The following is a 17,306-nucleotide window of genomic DNA, read 5'->3' on the forward strand; positions in this document are numbered from 1 at the left end:
TTCTCCATCATATGGTATGCAATGCACGGACGGAAAGCAATTTCCTGGAAAGTATGGAGCTAGAGAGCGACCGATAAGACTGGTTGAAGATAGCTTGTAAAAAGTGGAAAGACCACGTTGAGAACTCGAGATGTCATTTTAACATACCGAAAACGGAATGAGGCAAGATCCTAAGCATAGTTAATGAGGAATTGTGTTGCGGGTAGACTGGTGGGGAGACAATAGATAGGCGGTTAGTATTGATATTTGCCATCTTAATGGTGTATTTGGTCAAAACATTGTCTGTTTTGACTTCGTATTGTGCTATTTTAAAGCCATCTTGAAGTTATAGTTTAAGCTGGATTCATGCTAATTCATGATAGTGTGTTCACTAAAAGAACAAGGTATACTCAGTGACCTCCTTCCAAAGTCTATATTATGATTTAGCTTGAGGTACGTTTAGACGCAGTAACGGCGCCCAAAGGGAGTACTTGGCCTGACCTTTTTGCGGTAGGTAATCACTTCATGCGGCCTAGTCATTATCGGGGAGCATCTAGATGAGGAAGAGTTCTGGGTAACCAAGCGCACCGTGTAACCAAAAAGAGTGCCCATTTTGGCGTTTTATGGCTCCAAGGAGCAGTAACAAGCAAACATGAACTACCCAGAACTCTGTAAAAACGGAAGAAACTGTCAAGTAATCCAAGGAGCCGAATCTATTCTAGGGTTCAGGTGAGGTATTTCGACTTCGGATACGAGATTTTAATCAAGGAAAATGCGTCCCTTTCTCGGCACAAATCCCCATTTCTTTCGATGGTTCGAAGGGGATAGAAGGTCAAGAGGCACTAAAGTGGTGGCGTTGAGCCAGCAGCAAGCCAAATAGGATATAGCTATCTTTGCTATAGGCAGATATCACTCTCTCACTGGGATACAAAGCCCATATACGCAAACACGCTTCAAGCAGCCCGAGGATCTCAAGCCCCTCCCTCGGATAGGACATGGATATGGCACAGATATATTTGTGGCTATCGAAGCGCCTAGTCCTGGGTATCTGATAAGTCTAAAACACCTAAGAATTACATATTCAGCACGGGTATTTGGTCCTTGGAATCTATGGGGACCGCGTAAACGAAACGAACCGGTGTTCTTCAGAGTGAACACCAAAGATAGGGATCCGGATTTGGATAATAAACCCGGCTGGTGCCATAAGTGAAAAGTGAACCAGCCACTCACTCTTTTTTTCGGCATCAAACAGCGCAAAACACGGAAGAAACAGCAAAAAACCATCTTGAAGTTACAATTTTTGTTGTTTAGAACAATATCAGAAGTGTCAGAGGCTAGTCCGCAATAGGACTAGCGTAATGTTCATGCTGAGTCAGCAACCAATAGGAAGACGAGAAATCTAACGTCCAACTCCATCCTTAATATTGTGCTGCAGAGAACAATATCAAGCCGCAAGAGGAAGAAGCAAAAACAGCGACTCCAACTTCTTTGAGCGGAACAACACAAAGAAGAGACGAAAGTCACCGAGTCAGGACATGAAGTGACATCGACGGATGTTCTCAACTCTTGGGATTTCTTTGCCTAGATACCTGGGGAAGGAGCTCTTGTATTCCAATCATTATCATCGAAACATATATCCAAAGGCAAAGAGTCAGGCCAAATACAAACAAGTGATACACATCGGCCGTGTTCAAAAGGAAGCGTTATAGTATCTCAAAAAACAGAATAAAATAAGGGCTGATGGAATAAAGGGACAAAGGTCGCTCTAGATTGATCTCGCAGGGCGCCACCATGGACTGCAAGGTGGATCATTAGGTGTAGAGGGTCTCCGTGAAGGAGTTCAGGTTCAATCCCTCCTTTGCGATGTCTTCTTCCGCTAAGAACATCAGCGGCATTTCAACAATGGTTCCCTTGACCTTAGCCAGCTCTTCCTTGACGGCCTTCACACCTTCAGGGAACTCATCACGGATCACATGGCCGGGGAGGTAGCGAGGTTCTTGGTTTCCGTCTTTTCCATCAGGCTTGCGGAAGTTGTACTCATAGAACTCCTTGTAGTCGTTCCAATTACGAACGGTGTCATCAGGCACAACGTGGAAGACCTTTCGGTAGACCTCGGTGTTCTGTCTGGCACGGGTGTTCCAGAGGCTATGGAAGGTGTCTGCGACTGGGTCTACCACGATGTTGTCTTCAGGTGAACCAAAGTCATACTCATTAGGGACTCCTACTGGTTCATAGTTGGCCTGGGGACGCTGATAGTCCTGCGGTCGGAGCAATCCAAGGTGCTTTCGGCAGAGCTGTCGTCTTAGAGTGGCTGCGAACTGGCTGACGACATAGTTCTGTCCATTCATCCTTGACTCCATTGCGGTTGGATCCTGGATGATGACTGCGATTTCAGAGTCATGGTCACCAAGCTGAGAACGGTCGTTCAAATTCGCGCTTCCACAGATGACCGTTCTGTCATCGGCAATGAGAAGCTATAAAAAAATTGTTAGAAAGAACTACTCCCGAACAGGGAAAACGAGGTAGTTGAGGATAAATACCTTTGAGTGAACGTACAACTCCTCCGTGACGAAGGCGTCAATCTCAGAAGTATCGTCATCATGCTCCCACGGAACATTGCGAATGTCTTCTCCTCCAAGCATGTAGCAAGAACTTACGGTATCCCATCGACCAACGGCGGCAGCCTGCGGGTTAGCTGCAGCTACATGCTGAGCAGCCTGTTGATACTGTGGGTACGCAGCCGTGGTGTCGAAGGCAGAAGGTCTTGATGCTGACATGGCAGCGTCATGTTGCTTTCTCGCATCTTCATAATTCACTCCACTTGCCTTCTCGGCTTGACGCATTATGGCACTGGCGTTTATACGGTCATAATTGCGCAAGTTGTAGAAACGAATATACTCCATGGGGTTATACCCTTCTTTGGCAATCAGTTCCATGATACTGTTTCCTCCCCGGTTGATGGAGAAGTACTGGAACTCCATGATGGCGCGAGTGCCTAAGCTACCATCCTCGCGGAGATCACCAGGGAACCCAGGCACGGCGGGAATGATGACAATCATCTTGTATTTCTGGCCTGCCTTTGCAGCACGAAGGATGCGTTCGACGATGGCAGCACCAATCTTGTTCTTTACTGGTTTCTGGGCATCACATGTAGCAGTGATGAAGAACTGATTCTCAATATAGATAAAGTGCTCACTATCACGGATAATGGCCGCGTATGCATCTGCAATTGAATGCTCCGTCTCAGTGCCGTTACTCCATTTAGCACTGCTTCGGACTATCTGACAAGACACGTTTGTATTAGAGAGTCCTTGGCCTTGCCCTGGAGCATTACCAGAGAGGTATCGGTCCTGATAACGGTGGACTTGGCCAGCCAACTGGGCTCGTAGGGTGTTGCCAAAGTTGGCAAACTCACCCTTGATTCCAATTCCACGGCTGCTTCTATCTCCCTCGCTATATTCGTCAACGCCACGGCTTTGAGTGGGAGGATTGTTGCCTTGAGTTGGTGGAGGTGGGAAGTAAGGTACCTCAGACGAGTGAGGTTGGTAGCCACCACCGGTCGTTGAAGACGCAGCTGGTGGAGGTCCTGGAGGAGGTGGTGGATAGTAAGGCGATTGAGACCCTTGAGGTTGCTGCTGTTGCTGGCCGCTATACGCTCCAGCTGGTTGCTGTTGCTGTTGCTGTTGCTGGTATCCCTGAGATCCAGCAGGTGGCGGAGCAGGCCCTGGACCATGTTGTGACGAGGGGCGATGTCCTCCTAGGCCCATCGGCTGACGGTAGAGCTCAAGTCTAGAGACACGTGGGACTTTACGGACTGCATATTTCTCATCATAGATGAAGTTCCAGCGGTCCACAAAGTGCTTCCTCAGATCCTCTACGGCAGGACCGTGCAAGCTAACAGCAACATCGCTCCATCCCATACGGGAGTTTGACTTTCGGTCCAGCTGGTTGTTCTCCCAGTGAACGACGTCTTGGAAATCCAAGACTCGAGCATTATTGTAATCCTGGCCCGGGTAAACAGCCTGCTTCAGGTCAGTTGGATGTACATCAGCAATAGCATGCTGATAAGTGTCCCAGCGTCCGAAGCAGAGATCAAGACCACCCATGAATGCAGTCCTGCCGTCGACGATACATAGCTTCTCATGATGTGCCCAGAAGAGGACAACGCCGCCGCTAAGGCCGTACACTGTTTTAAGTGCATCACCAGACAGCTTTGAGAGACCTGCAGCGTTTAATGTCAGATTCTGGAAGGAAGACATCACATCCGATTGCACAGTCTGCTTGTCTGGCAAATGGTCTGGGTGACGGAATACAACTATGTTCTCGTGCAGATCTTCAAGGTGATGTTTGGTATGAGATGAGGACACTTATGATCCAGGTTAGCCTCTGGCTTTATCCATAAACATAGTACTAACAGCGGTTGACTTACATGATAGTGCCTGGGTAACCTCCTTGTAAACGATGATGTTGACACGAACTCCTCTTTGGGCAGCTGCCTGGAGCATCCTATCAATACGATACTGTTCATTCTGAGCCGGAGGCCGTCTGAGATATAGCTCTGGAGACAACCACCCTAGAACACCGTTGGTTAGATAAATTACCGGCAATTAAGGATGGAAGAGAGGCCCTACAGTCAAGAATCCAGATAGACTCCCTTGCTGTTTCCAATGCTCTAGACACAGCCCACATATAGCTACACCCGTCGACATACCACTTTGCATCTCCATGGTGCCGAACGGGTGCAAAGCTCCCGTATCTGTTCTTCGAGTTGGCACCAGCTGTATCTGCACCATATGTAGCGTACGCATGAGGGTCAAGGTTGGATCCGATCCGCTGTGCCACCTCCGAGCCGATACCCTGTAGCTTGCCGAAGATGCCGGAGACTAGGTCGGTCTTTGGAGGTTTTCCGCCGCTGCCATGACCTCCGCTGGCACTCTGGTAGTATTGAGGGTTCTGTCCGTGAGTTGGATCTGGTGCATATTGACCTCCTTGCTGGCCGGGTGGCTGCTGCTGGTACGGCTGCTGGTACTGTGCCTGGCCCTGAGGGTTGTAACCATGGTTCCCGGGCTGACCCTAAAGTCTGTTAAGCACGGCTAGAGAATATAGGATAGCAATAAACGTTTGAGGCCTGACAACTAAAATTGTAAATGTGACGCTCTACTCACTGGATATTGTTGCTGATGTTGTTGTTGTTGTTGTTGCTGGCCTTGCTGGCCTTGCTGGCCATGCGAGTACTTGTCGTACTTGTCACGGAACGTCCGTAGAGTGTCCCCGAGAAACGCTCTGGTACTACCAGACCCAGAACCACGATCCGACTGTCCAGGAACATTTCCGTACGCTAGATGGTCGTCGTTTCCAGCCATGGCTTGCTTGTTCCCTGTGGTTATCCTCTAGCCGGGCAGAGCTGTCAATGGCGGTGCAGCGCGGGGCAGCGAGCTGGAGATGGCGATGCGAGAGACGAGCGGGAGCAACCTTCTCACGCTAGAACGGGTGTGTCTGCGTCGGTAGATCGAATCTTCATCAAGCAAAGGGAGAGACAGCAAGGAATAAGCGGCCGGGCAGCGTGTATTTATGCTGCTTCTTGCGTGTCTTCAGCCCGCGAGCGAGTCTCAGCTTGTGACGCTCGTTCGCGGGGGAGAATCGTGGCTGAGCTTTTCCCTTCAGCGGGGACGGCGCCACTTAACTAGTTAGTTACAGCATCACCCGCGGGATTCACAGCAACATCGACAGCAACATCGACAATCTAACGATAACGAACGGGACAGCACGGCTGAAGAAGACCTCTGGATTGACGAGACAACTACGGGCCTATGGACAAGTCTACGACTGCGAGAGACCGCGCTTTGCAAGCTCCTCCTGGTACCGCTCAACCGCCGGCTGCAGCGCTGCCCTCCTCGCCAGGCTCTCCTTGCTCCAGATCTCCTCCCGCTCATAGTAGGTCTCTACCACAGGGACGTCCGGCGGGAAAACGACCCATTTCAGCTTCGTGGAGGTGAAGATATGGATGTCCGGCGGCAGCGAGCTCGGCTCGTCCAGCGTTCCGACTCGAACGAAGGAGATCAGCCGGCCGGCGCTGGGATAGTGACTCCAGAGAGCGACTCGACAGTTGGTGCAACGGACGATCTCCTGGCCCTTCCCGCTCGCTGATGGCGTGTTCACGATCTCGATCTCAGCTTCTCCCTTGAGCAGGGCGAGACGGTCGGACTCGATCATGGCGTTGATGGCGAATGCTGAGCCGGTTTCACGCTGGCACCCTGCGAGCCGTCAGAAGGGTATCCGATATAAGAGGCGCGAGGGGGGTGATATCGAGGATACGTACAAGTGCAGTGGCAGCAGTGGACTACCAGGGGAGCCGTCTTCACCTGGTACCGCACTCCCTTGCAGTCACATCCTCCCTCCAGCGGATACCTGGCCTCGGTCGACATCTATACTGCAGTAGGAGTAGTATCTTAGTGTCTCGATGGAAAACAGAGTGTCTCTTCAAACCTGAGACGCTTGAGACGGTTCTGCTCGTTTATATACTTGTAGAGCTTCGTAGAGCTGTCTCGTGTTCGTGATTCGTTATACAGCTTCCCCCGTGTATACATCTCGTATGTTCATGGCCGTCCGTCACTCTCAGACTCTTGTCAGACGTAACTATGTACGTCGCTCCAGCGGCTCTTAACTAATAATAATGTGGAGAGAGAGTTACGTATCTTGTTTCCCCCGCAGCTCCATCCTGTTTCTTCTCGGTGATGCATAATATATTTGATATCTGATACTCGATATTTGGTAGTTAACCCCAGACGAAAAGAAGACCAACTAGTCAAGATGGATCTCGTATCTCTCGACGTGCGTATAATATATCTAACGGTTACGGCTGGACACGAGAATAATCAGAGTCATCTAGGCAAGCGAGCATGCCAACTACCCGGAATACTGCTCTCTGCTCTTCCAGGGCAAGGCAAGCAAGCAGCTCTCCTTCGAGCAGATCGCAAACCACCTCGGCCGCAGCGAGGTAGCAGTGGCTGCTCTCTTCTACGGCCATGCCAGGGCGTCTCCCGAAGATATCGACAAGCTCTGCACGCTGCTCGGGATCCCGCCGGCCGACCTGAAGATGCGTCTGCGAGGCTTTCCTGACCGCGGAAAGGGAGTTGACATGCCGCCCCGGGATCCTCTCATCTACCGCCTGTACGAGATTGTGCAGAACTACGGTCAGGCATACAAGGCCGTGCTGAACGAGAAGTTCGGAGACGGCATCATGAGCGCCATCGCCTTCTCGACCAAGGTGGACAAGGAGGTCGACGAGCAGGGCAACGCCTGGGCGGTGCTCACGATGAAGGGCAAGTGGTGAGTCTTGGAGCTCCCTCTCTCGCTCTCTCAATGGAAGTCCTGCTGTTGTTATACGGCTTGCTGACGGTCCTGCAGGCTGCCATACACTCGATTCTGAAGCTGAGGAAGCCAGAGGTTGAGACGTCTCCTTGCTATCTGTGGTTTTTTATATGCCGGTTAGATCTGTTGATGGTATATATGTGTGTGAATATCAAGTTAGCATCTACAGCTTCAACAAAGTAGTCAAGCCTCATTCACTTCTTGCTCTCTCACTGCCTTTGTCACTGGACATGTAGAGAAATATCCTTATAGATACCAGCCTGTCAGCCTGCATGGAGTCCATCTGCTTAGTGCTGTCATCTTCTGCCTTCCGTTACGCGGAGCTAAGGATATAAAAAAAGGGACTGAGATTTTTCACATTCACTCCTCACTCTTCACCTTTATCTTTACCTGCTTCTTCAACATCCAAACTGCCTGATCCCTACTCACTGTACCTGCAGCTGCCAGACGGCAAAGATGGAGAACGAGAAGCCCGCCAGCAGCTCGAGAGCCTTCCCTTGCCCCTACGAGGGCTGCCACCAGGCGTTTGCATCGGCCGGACAGCTCGTCAACCACAAGAAGTTCGCTCCTGACCATGAATACTGCGAGAGATGCAACGAGGACTTCAAGTTCGAGGAGGACCTGCTACTCCATAAGATGAAGAGCTCTAGGCACATCATCTGTCCCATCTGCTTTGACGACTTCCGCAGTGAAGGCGGCCGAGACGTGCATATCCAGCAGGTAAGCACTTTTTTACACCAGCAGTAGAGAGCGCGCAAGAGAGAACCATTCAGACTAACTGCTTGATAGTTCCACCGCGAGGAGCAGAATATCGAGTGTATCGGATGCAAGACCAAGTTCCTGCGCGCTGCTCCCCTGATGGCGCACGTCGAGCAGGGCCGCTGTGAGAAGATCAGCCTCGACAAGTACCGCATGAGACGGGTCGAGAAGAAGGCCGTCAAGGAGAAGATGAGCGAACACCTAGCTACGCATCACTCCTTCTTGCTCTCGTCCGCTGCTTCCAGCGTCGACGGCGGCGTCGTAGTAGCCATCGATAGCGTGCTGGAAGAGGGTGCCGACAAGCCGGCCGAGATCGAAGCAAAGAAAGCCTCCATTACCGAGAAGATGGGTGCCATGGGCCTTGGAGCAGGCCGGTTCGGTGGCTCTGTTCTCGCCCCAAGATCAGTCCGCAGCATCAAGCAGTGGCCTACTCTGCGTCAAGGAGACGACGAGGATGAAGGCAGCGACCACGGCGGGCCTTCTTCTCGCCCCAACTTCAAGGCTGACGACCTCATGGCCTTCTCGGAGACGTCTGTTGCGAGAAGCAGAAAAGACCAGGACAGACCTTCTATCGAGACAGTCATCCCCCGTCCAGAACCTCTGAGTGTGTCAGGCTCCGACTCGGGCTCCGGCTGGGATACCTCCCGTGTCATCCCAGCCCGCACATTGAGCGAGCATGAGGCCAGTAAGAAGATCGCCCTGTCTGAGGTTGAGCTTAGCAAGTTCTTCAGCGATGTTCACGGCACCTATATTTGCCCCTGCGACACCTCCTTCAAGACCAAGGAAGCTCTTGAGCAGCACATTGCGTCCGGCGTCCATGCAGCAGGAGTCGCCCGGTAGGTCTATCCGTATCCATCCCTTATTTGCATTACAGTACTTTTTTTGATCCAATTCCCTCCTAACGGTAATGAATGTTCATTGGTATAGTTGTCCAGTGTGTCTGCGCATGTTCAAATCCTCCGCCGCACTGGTTGCGCATTGCGAGTCTGCGACCAAACGCTGCAAGATCAGCCAGACGAGGAACTTCGGCCAAGTCATCGACGAGATTTCCGGAGGAATCATTGGGGCTGCCGGTCGTAACGACGACGGGACGGTCCGCTTCGAGGCTGCGCCAGGGGCCAAAGAGATCGAGTGGTAGTTTGCTTAATGCGCCGTGGCACAATCGCATGGGATATTCTTAGTTATCCTAGGGAGTTGAAATGGGTTTTTATGTCCTTGCATCCAGCGAATCTATCAGGAGCAGGCGGTAGCATAGTTATTCTAGTTATTAGTTAAGTTCTTTCATTGCTTAGTGACGAAGAATGGGAAGCAAAGAAGTTTGAGCACATCAAGCCAAGCATCAACCAATTCTTTTTTTTTTTTCTCTCTTGCCGTTGAACGACCAACACTTCTTCAATCATCCGTCAGGACAGCTCATTTGACGATATACGAATATACACGCATTCAATTGTGTTACTACCGGCCTCTTAACTTATATACCGGGGAAGAATATTATCATTGCTATCGATTCCGCGAATATCTAGCTGGCCATTTAACCAAGCATGTCGCAACCCTCAGAGCTCGCCCAGAAACGAGCTGAAGACTACAAGAGATTCAAGTTCTATGCAGCCGTCGGGATTGGCATTGCTGCTCCAATAATCATTGCCCTGCCTCCTCGAAAGCTCGACATATACACAGCTTCCCTAATAACGGCATGCGTCGCCTCAGTAGACTACCTTCTGACGGAACGGACGGGCAAAGGCATACTCTCGCAGATGGCAACCTTAGTTCCAGCAAAGCCAGCCCTTCTCAACGACCTCCCGACAAAAAAAGCCGAAGAATTAAATGAACGGATGCGGATTGCGAGAATTCAGGAGCAAGAATTAGAGAGGCTACGAGGTAGCATGGCTGGTGAAGAAGAAGAGGAGGAAGAAAAGCCCAGCTTGAGAAAGAGCATTAGAAAGTTCTGGATGGGCAGGGAGACTGAAGGATGGGTGGAGAGGAGGCGGGAGGAAGAAAGAAAAGCTCTGGCGGAAGGTAAAACATATTCTGAGATAATGATGGACTATGTTCGAGAAGCTTGGAGGCTGGATGAGGGCCGCGAGCAAGACGGCAACGCAGAGAAGAGCCCGGCCGAGCAGCAAGAGGTGCAGCCAGTCGAACAGAACGAGACGGACTCAACAAGCTAGATTATGCTGGTGGCTTACTGCTCCTTCAATTCCAATGTGCCGATGCGATGCCAGAATTGCTATCTATGCCTGGACTGATACCCCATAGACGCCCGATGTTACTGAGAACAGCGCCGCGGATCTAAACTAGGCCTACATACCCGGATTCCCCCTACCAGGCAGCTGCCAGTACCTGGAACAGGCGGCAGCAAGCAAGACTTTTAATCGCATACCGGTTCTAACTTTCCCAAGCTATTCCATGGCTCTCTTGATGGTGAGAAAGCCATGAGTTTGTATAATAAAATTATGCTGCCACCAGTAACGACTAATTAAGACTCTTTGACAGAGGTTAATTCAATTACACTCATAATATGCATCCGTCTATCTTTGCCAACAAAGGTGCCGACATATGCCAGACTGCCACAGAGTTACCTGAGCAGACGGCAAGACCTAGACACATATAAAAACCAAGTCGTACGAAACATGTCAATTCCTGACAATAGAACCTCAAGTTTCTTGCATCATGAATGTAACTGGCATTGATAAGCACACACAAAGCCTCAGGTGGTTTTCAGTTCGGCTTTCGAATCCCTCTCCGTTGTCTCATTCTGATCCTTAGGACTTTCAGGGACAACCTCTTGCTATGCACTTCTTAGCTAGGCTTCTTTTCAGTACGATTTCCACACCGGAAAGACTTGCCTGGTTCTTTTCTTCTTTTTCCGTTGTAACCGTCATAAGATCGTCACCCCATATTATTTTAGCCCAGGACCACATATAGGCAAAATTATGGGGTCTAGGTGTTTCCTCCCCGGTGAATGTTGACTCAGGGACAAGGATGGGGCAGTCCAGAGGGACCTTTGTCTCCATTTGATTTCTTGGTGTATTGTTCGGCGGTTCTTTTTAACCCCTTTTTGTTGAAGTCGATATTGTCGGAGGGTTACTGGCTTTTTTTTTCGTTGGGAATAGAGAAATACTAGATAGCAATCTGTAACAGGTACGTACCTGAGAGACGCACGGGGAGTTATGTTGCAGACTTTATCTTAAACGTCATGAATTAAATCCTAGGTAATACAATAAAGTGATTTATTAACATGAGTTAAACTGGTTGTTATCACCTGTGTGCATATTGGGAGCAGCTCGGTATGTCACTGCCCTATTCCATATGGATATTAGAGTGACTTGATTTGCCTGGGCATTTGCATCCCCCTTGAAACCTCTAAAACTAATATAAGTAACAAGCCAGCACGGAAGAAAAAGATACTTCATTGGAGACGCAATAGTGAAGTCATTACTTCTACTTCACCTATATATTGCTTGAGGAACTGGAGAAAGTTTGAAGTGCCTCCACGAGGCATGGCTTCGTGCCTTCACCAATAATCTTTTCACAGGCATAGCGTTGCCTAGGGGTATCTCAGCTATTTTTCACTTTCTTTGCTTTGGCTCCACCACCCGCCGATTCAATGCTTTCCCTTTTTCTCTTTCGATGCTTCTCTAGCTTCTTCCGCCGAGTTTCCTCCCTGAGCTTTAGCCGAGCTTCGACTTCAGTGGATATATCTTCAAGCTCGATGGAAGGTACGCCTTCTGGTTCTTCAGGAGCACCTTCCCGTGCAGAAGGACCGCCTAACAAACCCTTTGGCCTCTTAAAGTCCGTTCTTTCTTCAACAGTGTTACTTCCGGAGACTAAAGAGTCGCCCGAATTTCTTGAACGTTTTCTGCGCCTTGGGGGTCCCTGAGTGGCAGCAGTTAAGGACTCATCTCTGTTGGGTATTGATTTTTGTGCTTTTTCTCCATTCATAGATGAAGTATTTGCTTTCATGCCATTCACTGTGCCATTTATTGTGGCACTAGGCTGTCTCGAACTCTTCGACCTTCTTACTGGTCTTGCCGTATTGTGGAGAAGCTGTCGCTGAATTAGCATCGCTTGGTGAGCGTGGATAAATTCCTTGGAGAAGGTTTAAATACAAATTCTTCCTTAATTTTCTTGATTTCTTCCATGAATCGCTGGCTCTGATTAATCATAGAAGATATGGCGAAGAACGAAATGGTCGACTGCGGTGTCTGACCACGAACTTTGGCGCAAAGTTCAAGGTGATCATTGATGTTTGATTCATGTTGCAAAAAGAGCTAACCAATTCGACTCATTGTCAGAATGCTCCATAGTGTAGAGTGAGTGAGTGACATGTCTGGGTATATGTTTTATAGGAACCCACGCGATCACTGCTGGACCTACCTCTAATAGGGGCGTGGAATCATGTGGCGTTTGAGATTGGGGCTGGGTCTGTGGTCGCCCACTTGCAATTTCAGACGAAAAAAAGCTCATCTGATAACCGGCGAATCGTCCCGGCACCTAAACAACTTCTCAGTGCAGAATATCCAACCGTCCAATACTGATTTGAAGAGCTTGAAAATCGGGTGTTTGATCAAGCTTCGGTTAGCCGGCGGCTAGTAAACGCTAGACTTCGTATTGGTGCGGCTATTGCGGCTCCTCGCTTGGTGCTGGAAAACGCCAAGAGGAAAAACTATAATTTCCAAGTGTTATTGACGGCCAAATGAAATCAAACCATCCATCCTTCTACACCAGTATTATTTACCTTATATATGCACTCCGTACCGTTATATATATACCATATTTAACTTATTGGCCATGATTTAGACTATCGTTTATTCTTCTTTCTTCCCGACAGTTCCCCCCTTTCGTAGACCAAAGAACGAAATGATCACGACAAGAGCACAGCTCGAAAATATGGTCCAAAAAGCGCCTCTATAGCCCAACATAAGCCTCTCTTTATGGTCCTGGATGGTTTTATGGTCTGATATTGATGCAGCGATAGAAGCTGTAACTGCAAGACCAACTGAGTTTCCAAACTGCGCAACTTCGTTGAATACCCCTCCAGCCAAAGACTGAATATCCGTAGGAAATGCGTCAGAGATGACTAGATTGGATACTGTGAAAAGCACTATATGTTTCACACATCAGCCTGGTATAAATATGATAAAGGAAGGGGAATGTTACCATCAGGATTGACGGGTGATAGAAATAACGCCCAAAACGGCGAGAACCAGTAGTTTTCTCCAACTTTGATCGTTGCCATGAGAATGGGTGCAATCATGGTTACCAAAGCCGAAACAACACCAAGGGTCTGGACCTTGACTCTGGAGATGAGATATGCCGTCGCAATATTGACACAGGTGCCCATTATTATATGCGCGAGGAAACGGATGGAACTCTGAAATGCAGTTATGCCCTCTACCTTCTGGAAACTATCGCCATATCAGAAACTCTGACTTTGAAAGGAGTGAGAATTATACTCACTAAAGAGTTGTAAAGTACTCAATCCCGTTAAGGGAGGCCCAGCAGAAAAATACTGAAGCACAGATTGAAGAAAAAGCGCTATTTTTCCATAATTTGTTTGGAATAAGTGCAGGTCTCGCTCTTTTCACTTGGAACCTCATCCAAAAAGGGAAAGTTGCAAGCAAGAGGATTGATACCACAAGTAAGACGACGTTCTGAGCATTCCCTACCCTCTTGTAAGAGGATGTCGTCATAGCTAGGACGTACATCAACAGACCCAGTGCAGCGCTCATTATAATTGCCCCGAGCCAGTCGATGTCTTCGGTAAGACGGCGGTTCCATGACTTATCGGAATGCTGGTGAACCGATGGTAGGGACCATATAGAAGCCGTGGAGAGACAGAAATTGATAATTCCCATCATGTAATAGGCCCATCTCCAGCCGATAGTATCTGTGAAAATACCCCCCAACACCAACCCAGCAGCATAACCAAGGGGCTGTCCCATTCCATTCATAGCAAAGGCAACATTACGCCATGGGCCTTTAGCAAACGTATTGGTAATGAGACTTACCGCGGTAGGTAGACACATGGATATTGCGGCACCTTGGAAAGTTCGAAATAGGATAATCTGTATGCTCGTCTGAGAAAATCCAATAGCCAGTGAGAATATAACGAAGAGGTAGCTTCCAACAACCCACATCAACTTGGCCCCAATAACATCGGCCACGGCACCAAATATCAGAAGCAGACAACCTGCGGCCAGGGCATAAACTGCTGCTGGCCAGAGGATCAAGCTCTCAGAGAGACCAACATCCTTAGCTATCCGGGGTAGCGCGGCAATGAGAATACCAGATCCCATGGTGTTTAAGAAACTTATGCCAGCCAAAGTAATAATAACTATTACACCTCTAACCTTTGATATTTTGGGAGATCCAAGCACCCGCATATCTCCATCCTCTGCTGACGCCTGAGGGGTTCCAGGGTGCAAGTCATTTGACGAGCTAAGGATTTCTTTCGCCTCTTTGCCATCTTCAGAACTGTCTTGCTTGACTGTGTCTAATCCCACAGGTGGAAGTTGCCCGCCGCGGGCGGAGAACAGTTCAATCGGCGCGGAACTTGGCTCATCTTGCCTCTGGTCCTTATTTGAGGTCGCCATACTTCTCCTAAATGTAGTCGAGAAGAATCACTGTAGGTTTCACACAGTAACTCGTGCTCGAATCATAGGTTCTCTGCGTATTTATCTCATGGATCGAGTTCTTAGTTGATCAAGGAGGGTCGAATTATCCACTGACTAGCAGCAAAGTCAAGTCCCCAGCGGTTAGATCCGAAGTTCAGCCTGATCAGCCGCCTCTTAGCCCCCCCCCCCGCGTGCCTGTAGCCTTTCCCTGCATAATAACCAGACTTGCATGCAGTTAAGCGAGTGTGATTAGAGGGAATATTGAGTCATGGGCTGTCGTGGCAAATCCGGGGTCGCAACGCCCGTAAGCAAAAGACGTTCACACCCAAGCCTATAACTGACTAGTTAACTCAACAACGTCAGCAATCTATAAATAAATCATCACTAACAAGGGGTAGCAGGGGAGTTACGGCCTCCAGCTGCAGGACTAATGGTGATAACATGCAGCATTGTGCTCACATGGCATATAATTTCAAGAAAACTCGGCTCCTTTATCGCTGAAAGAATCCTTAATCTTGTTGTCCAAGAAAAATGGAATCGCTGCTATAAAAGCTCGTTCGTAAGACGTGGACGAGAGGAGTGTGAGTGTCTAAGACAACACTCACAGAGAGAGAGGGATTAGAGCCTGCGGCTGACATCAAGTACGAAAGGATTAAAGGAGGTAAACAGCCAAACTTTCTATTCTGATGAAATTGTTGAGTAAAGGATAGTGCATACGAAGAAATTACGATATATCAAGGTCTTGAATTCCATATGAATGGTCAGCTAGAAAGTGGTCTTAAACCCCCCTGTCTCCTATAGTTGCACTAATGAGGCATTTTGGAGGCTGCGAGAGTGTGACACAACGTATAAACCCGAAACATGAGGTGAACTTTCAAATATAGCCTAAGAAGAATAACTCTGGTTGGATCGGCTGTCAAGATTCTCAGTTCAGACTCACGTCCATCTATAGCCTTCCTGATAGAGTATTTGCATGGCCGTGCTCGGCGGGCTTTGTCATACTAGTCGATGTTAGAAGGTAAACACCATAGCAATTATGGGTTAAATTATGAATTTATTCTCTAGGGTGTGATATTTCAATGCCGTTTGCGTTTCTCTATTGAACCCCCATCGAGAAATTGAATCTAATGTATTGCAAATAAAAAAGCTATAAATGAGTGAAAAAATTGCCCGGCATAAAATCTTTTTAACTTTTGGATGACCACCACTAATTAGCATAGCCTAGCATTTGAGGGATTCACAAGAGACCCAGCTGTTGAAGCGTAAGCACATCCATATCATCAGAATGATTCCATTCGTGTACAGTTCGTACTCGGTATTGATTATGAGGCTGATGACATACTGCTTCCAATACGGTGAAATTGCGACACACGATGGGGCTGAATTGCAAGGAGCCCCCAGAACAATCAGTTTTTGTGACTAGGGAAGCCACACAATCAACAATTTAAATCCGCATGTCCACTATGCTGGAAGAGAGGGGGTATTTAAATGGTCGAGTAAGCCCGTTAGATATAAAAAAACTTCAATTTGAAGTTTGTTTTCTGCATAACGATCTGTCTACATCGTACTTGAAACAATGCTTCATTCACAGAAAGTGGTTGTCGTTGGAGGTGGCCCTGTTGGGGCGTTATCTGCGCTTTATGCTGCTAGAAGAGGTTACCAAGTCGAGTTGTATGAGCTGAGAGATGGTAGGTTGTGGCTAATTGTGGACTAAAACGCCAAATTAATCAGCTGCTTAGATCCAAATTATGGTGACCCAAATGCTAGGCCGGATATTGCAGTTATCCCACTAGCCCTCTCAGAGCGCGGTATCAGGGCGATCGCCAGCGCAGGTGTGCCAGGACTGCTTGAAGATATCCTGGACAATTCAAGGCCAGTGTATAAACGAATGGTTCATACATGGGGAAGTCAGGGGCAGCACATGCAAATCCCAATGACATACGGGCCACAGGGACAGGTACGTTGAACGCACAAATTTTGCTTTGCACTTAGTAACTGGCACTCATAGTGTCTTCACACTCTGCAACGAGAGAAGATAACCAGGCACGTTATGCTGGCACTTCTCAAAGAGCCCACAGCAAAGCTCTTTTTCAACCAGAAGCTATCAGCATGCGACTTCGAAAGGAAAACAGCAACTTTTGAGACGGTGACTTGGCGAGAGAAGTCCCGTTTCTCAGAACAGGAGCTGGCAAATGCTGTCCTGGGTCATGTGTCGTCTATACCTAACGGAACTGGGCAAGGGTGTGAAAATGTATCTTTGGAGCTAGGAAATATATCAAACACGAAGCGCGTGGACTTTGATTTTTTGATTGGAGCGGATGGAACCTATTCCAGTGTTCGGCAAAGTATGATGCGAAGCCTTGAAATGGACTTCTCGCAGACTTACGCCAATGCAATGTGGTGTGACCTGATCTTTCCTCCGGATAAGAATGGTCACTATCGAATAGACCCTAAGTGCCTTCACATATGGCCATCTAACCAGAGTATTGTTATCGCTCAGACCGATATTGTACGTGTTATCCATCAGGTTTTCCATTGATATGGACTATTGACAAGGTACAGGACGGTTCATTTAGGGCC

General features: G+C 48.5%; 9 protein-coding genes across 13 annotated transcripts in view; 5 read left to right on the top strand and 4 right to left on the bottom strand.

The window, feature by feature from the left end:
* Positions 1–2: 2 nt before the first annotated feature.
* Positions 3–5,493, bottom strand: TERG_05303 (uncharacterized protein). Of its 5 annotated transcripts, XM_047748409.1 has the most exons (4): positions 4,611–5,404; positions 4,409–4,552; positions 2,520–4,345; positions 3–2,453 (listed from the first exon to the last, which is right to left on the bottom strand). In XM_047748409.1, exons 1-4 carry the CDS (start codon positions 4,666–4,668, stop codon positions 1,791–1,793), a joined length of 2,691 nt encoding a protein of 896 aa, XP_047604391.1. In that variant the 5' UTR covers positions 4,669–5,404; the 3' UTR covers positions 3–1,790. The 5 variants fall into 5 exon arrangements, with proteins under 5 accessions (XP_047604391.1, XP_047606564.1, XP_047606565.1 ...); XM_047749962.1 differs by having other exon boundaries at positions 2,520–5,052; positions 5,145–5,493; XM_047749963.1 differs by having other exon boundaries at positions 2,520–4,552.
* Positions 5,494–5,799: 306 nt separating this feature from the next.
* TERG_05305 (uncharacterized protein) lies at positions 5,800–6,192 on the bottom strand (the record flags this gene model as incomplete). The annotated part of the gene is made up of 1 exon (XM_003234665.2): positions 5,800–6,192. One exon carries the CDS (start codon positions 6,190–6,192, stop codon positions 5,800–5,802), a length of 393 nt encoding a protein of 130 aa, XP_003234713.2.
* Positions 6,193–6,206: 14 nt separating this feature from the next.
* Positions 6,207–6,536, top strand: TERG_12265 (uncharacterized protein; the record flags this gene model as incomplete). The annotated part of the gene is made up of 1 exon (XM_047751248.1): positions 6,207–6,536. One exon carries the CDS (start codon positions 6,207–6,209, stop codon positions 6,534–6,536), a length of 330 nt encoding a protein of 109 aa, XP_047606566.1.
* Positions 6,537–6,789: 253 nt separating this feature from the next.
* TERG_05304 (cyanate hydratase) lies at positions 6,790–7,408 on the top strand (the record flags this gene model as incomplete). Its single annotated transcript, XM_003234666.1, has 3 exons — positions 6,790–6,810; positions 6,869–7,308; positions 7,387–7,408. The coding sequence occupies 3 exons, from the start codon at positions 6,790–6,792 to the stop codon at positions 7,406–7,408; spliced, it is 483 nt and encodes a 160-aa protein (XP_003234714.1).
* Positions 7,409–7,806: 398 nt separating this feature from the next.
* Positions 7,807–9,247, top strand: TERG_05306 (uncharacterized protein; the record flags this gene model as incomplete). Its single annotated transcript, XM_003234667.1, has 3 exons — positions 7,807–8,070; positions 8,140–8,945; positions 9,037–9,247. 3 exons carry the CDS (start codon positions 7,807–7,809, stop codon positions 9,245–9,247), a joined length of 1,281 nt encoding a protein of 426 aa, XP_003234715.1.
* Positions 9,248–9,650: 403 nt separating this feature from the next.
* Positions 9,651–10,277, top strand: TERG_05307 (uncharacterized protein; the record flags this gene model as incomplete). Its single annotated transcript, XM_003234668.1, has 1 exon — positions 9,651–10,277. The coding sequence occupies one exon, from the start codon at positions 9,651–9,653 to the stop codon at positions 10,275–10,277; it is 627 nt and encodes a 208-aa protein (XP_003234716.1).
* A 1,390-nt stretch (positions 10,278–11,667) lies between these two features.
* TERG_05308 (uncharacterized protein) lies at positions 11,668–12,576 on the bottom strand (the record flags this gene model as incomplete). The annotated part of the gene is made up of 3 exons (XM_003234669.1): positions 11,668–12,156; positions 12,219–12,380; positions 12,487–12,576. 3 exons carry the CDS (start codon positions 12,574–12,576, stop codon positions 11,668–11,670), a joined length of 741 nt encoding a protein of 246 aa, XP_003234717.1.
* Positions 12,577–12,917: 341 nt separating this feature from the next.
* On the bottom strand, positions 12,918–14,705 carry TERG_05309 (uncharacterized protein; the record flags this gene model as incomplete). The annotated part of the gene is made up of 3 exons (XM_003234670.1): positions 12,918–13,213; positions 13,270–13,517; positions 13,570–14,705. 3 exons carry the CDS (start codon positions 14,703–14,705, stop codon positions 12,918–12,920), a joined length of 1,680 nt encoding a protein of 559 aa, XP_003234718.1.
* A 1,597-nt stretch (positions 14,706–16,302) lies between these two features.
* The window catches only part of TERG_05310 (uncharacterized protein), a gene marked incomplete at both ends in the record, with an annotated part of 1,905 nt that continues 901 nt past the window's right edge, over positions 16,303–17,306 (top strand). Inside the window, 3 exons of the mRNA XM_003234671.1 lie at positions 16,303–16,414; positions 16,466–16,683; positions 16,735–17,235. Of these exons, the coding sequence (XP_003234719.1) occupies positions 16,303–16,414; positions 16,466–16,683; positions 16,735–17,235 (831 nt within the window). The remainder of the gene's footprint in view (positions 16,415–16,465; positions 16,684–16,734; positions 17,236–17,306) is intronic.

Source organism: Trichophyton rubrum (assembly GCF_000151425.1).
Source record: "Trichophyton rubrum CBS 118892 genomic scaffold supercont2.5, whole genome shotgun sequence".
NCBI lineage: Eukaryota > Fungi > Ascomycota > Eurotiomycetes > Onygenales > Arthrodermataceae > Trichophyton > Trichophyton rubrum.

Coding starts and splice junctions, on each gene's coding strand:
- TERG_05303 (XM_047748409.1), bottom strand. CDS start 4,668: ATGTGGGCTGTGTCTAGAGCATTGGAAACAGCAAGGGAGTCTATCTGG. Junction 4,553..4,610: donor GTCTATCTGGATTCTTGACT/GTAGGGCCTCTC, acceptor ACGGTGTTCTAG/GGTGGTTGTCTCCAGAGCTA. Junction 4,346..4,408: donor GGTTACCCAGGCACTATCAT/GTAAGTCAACCG, acceptor CTGGATCATAAG/TGTCCTCATCTCATACCAAA.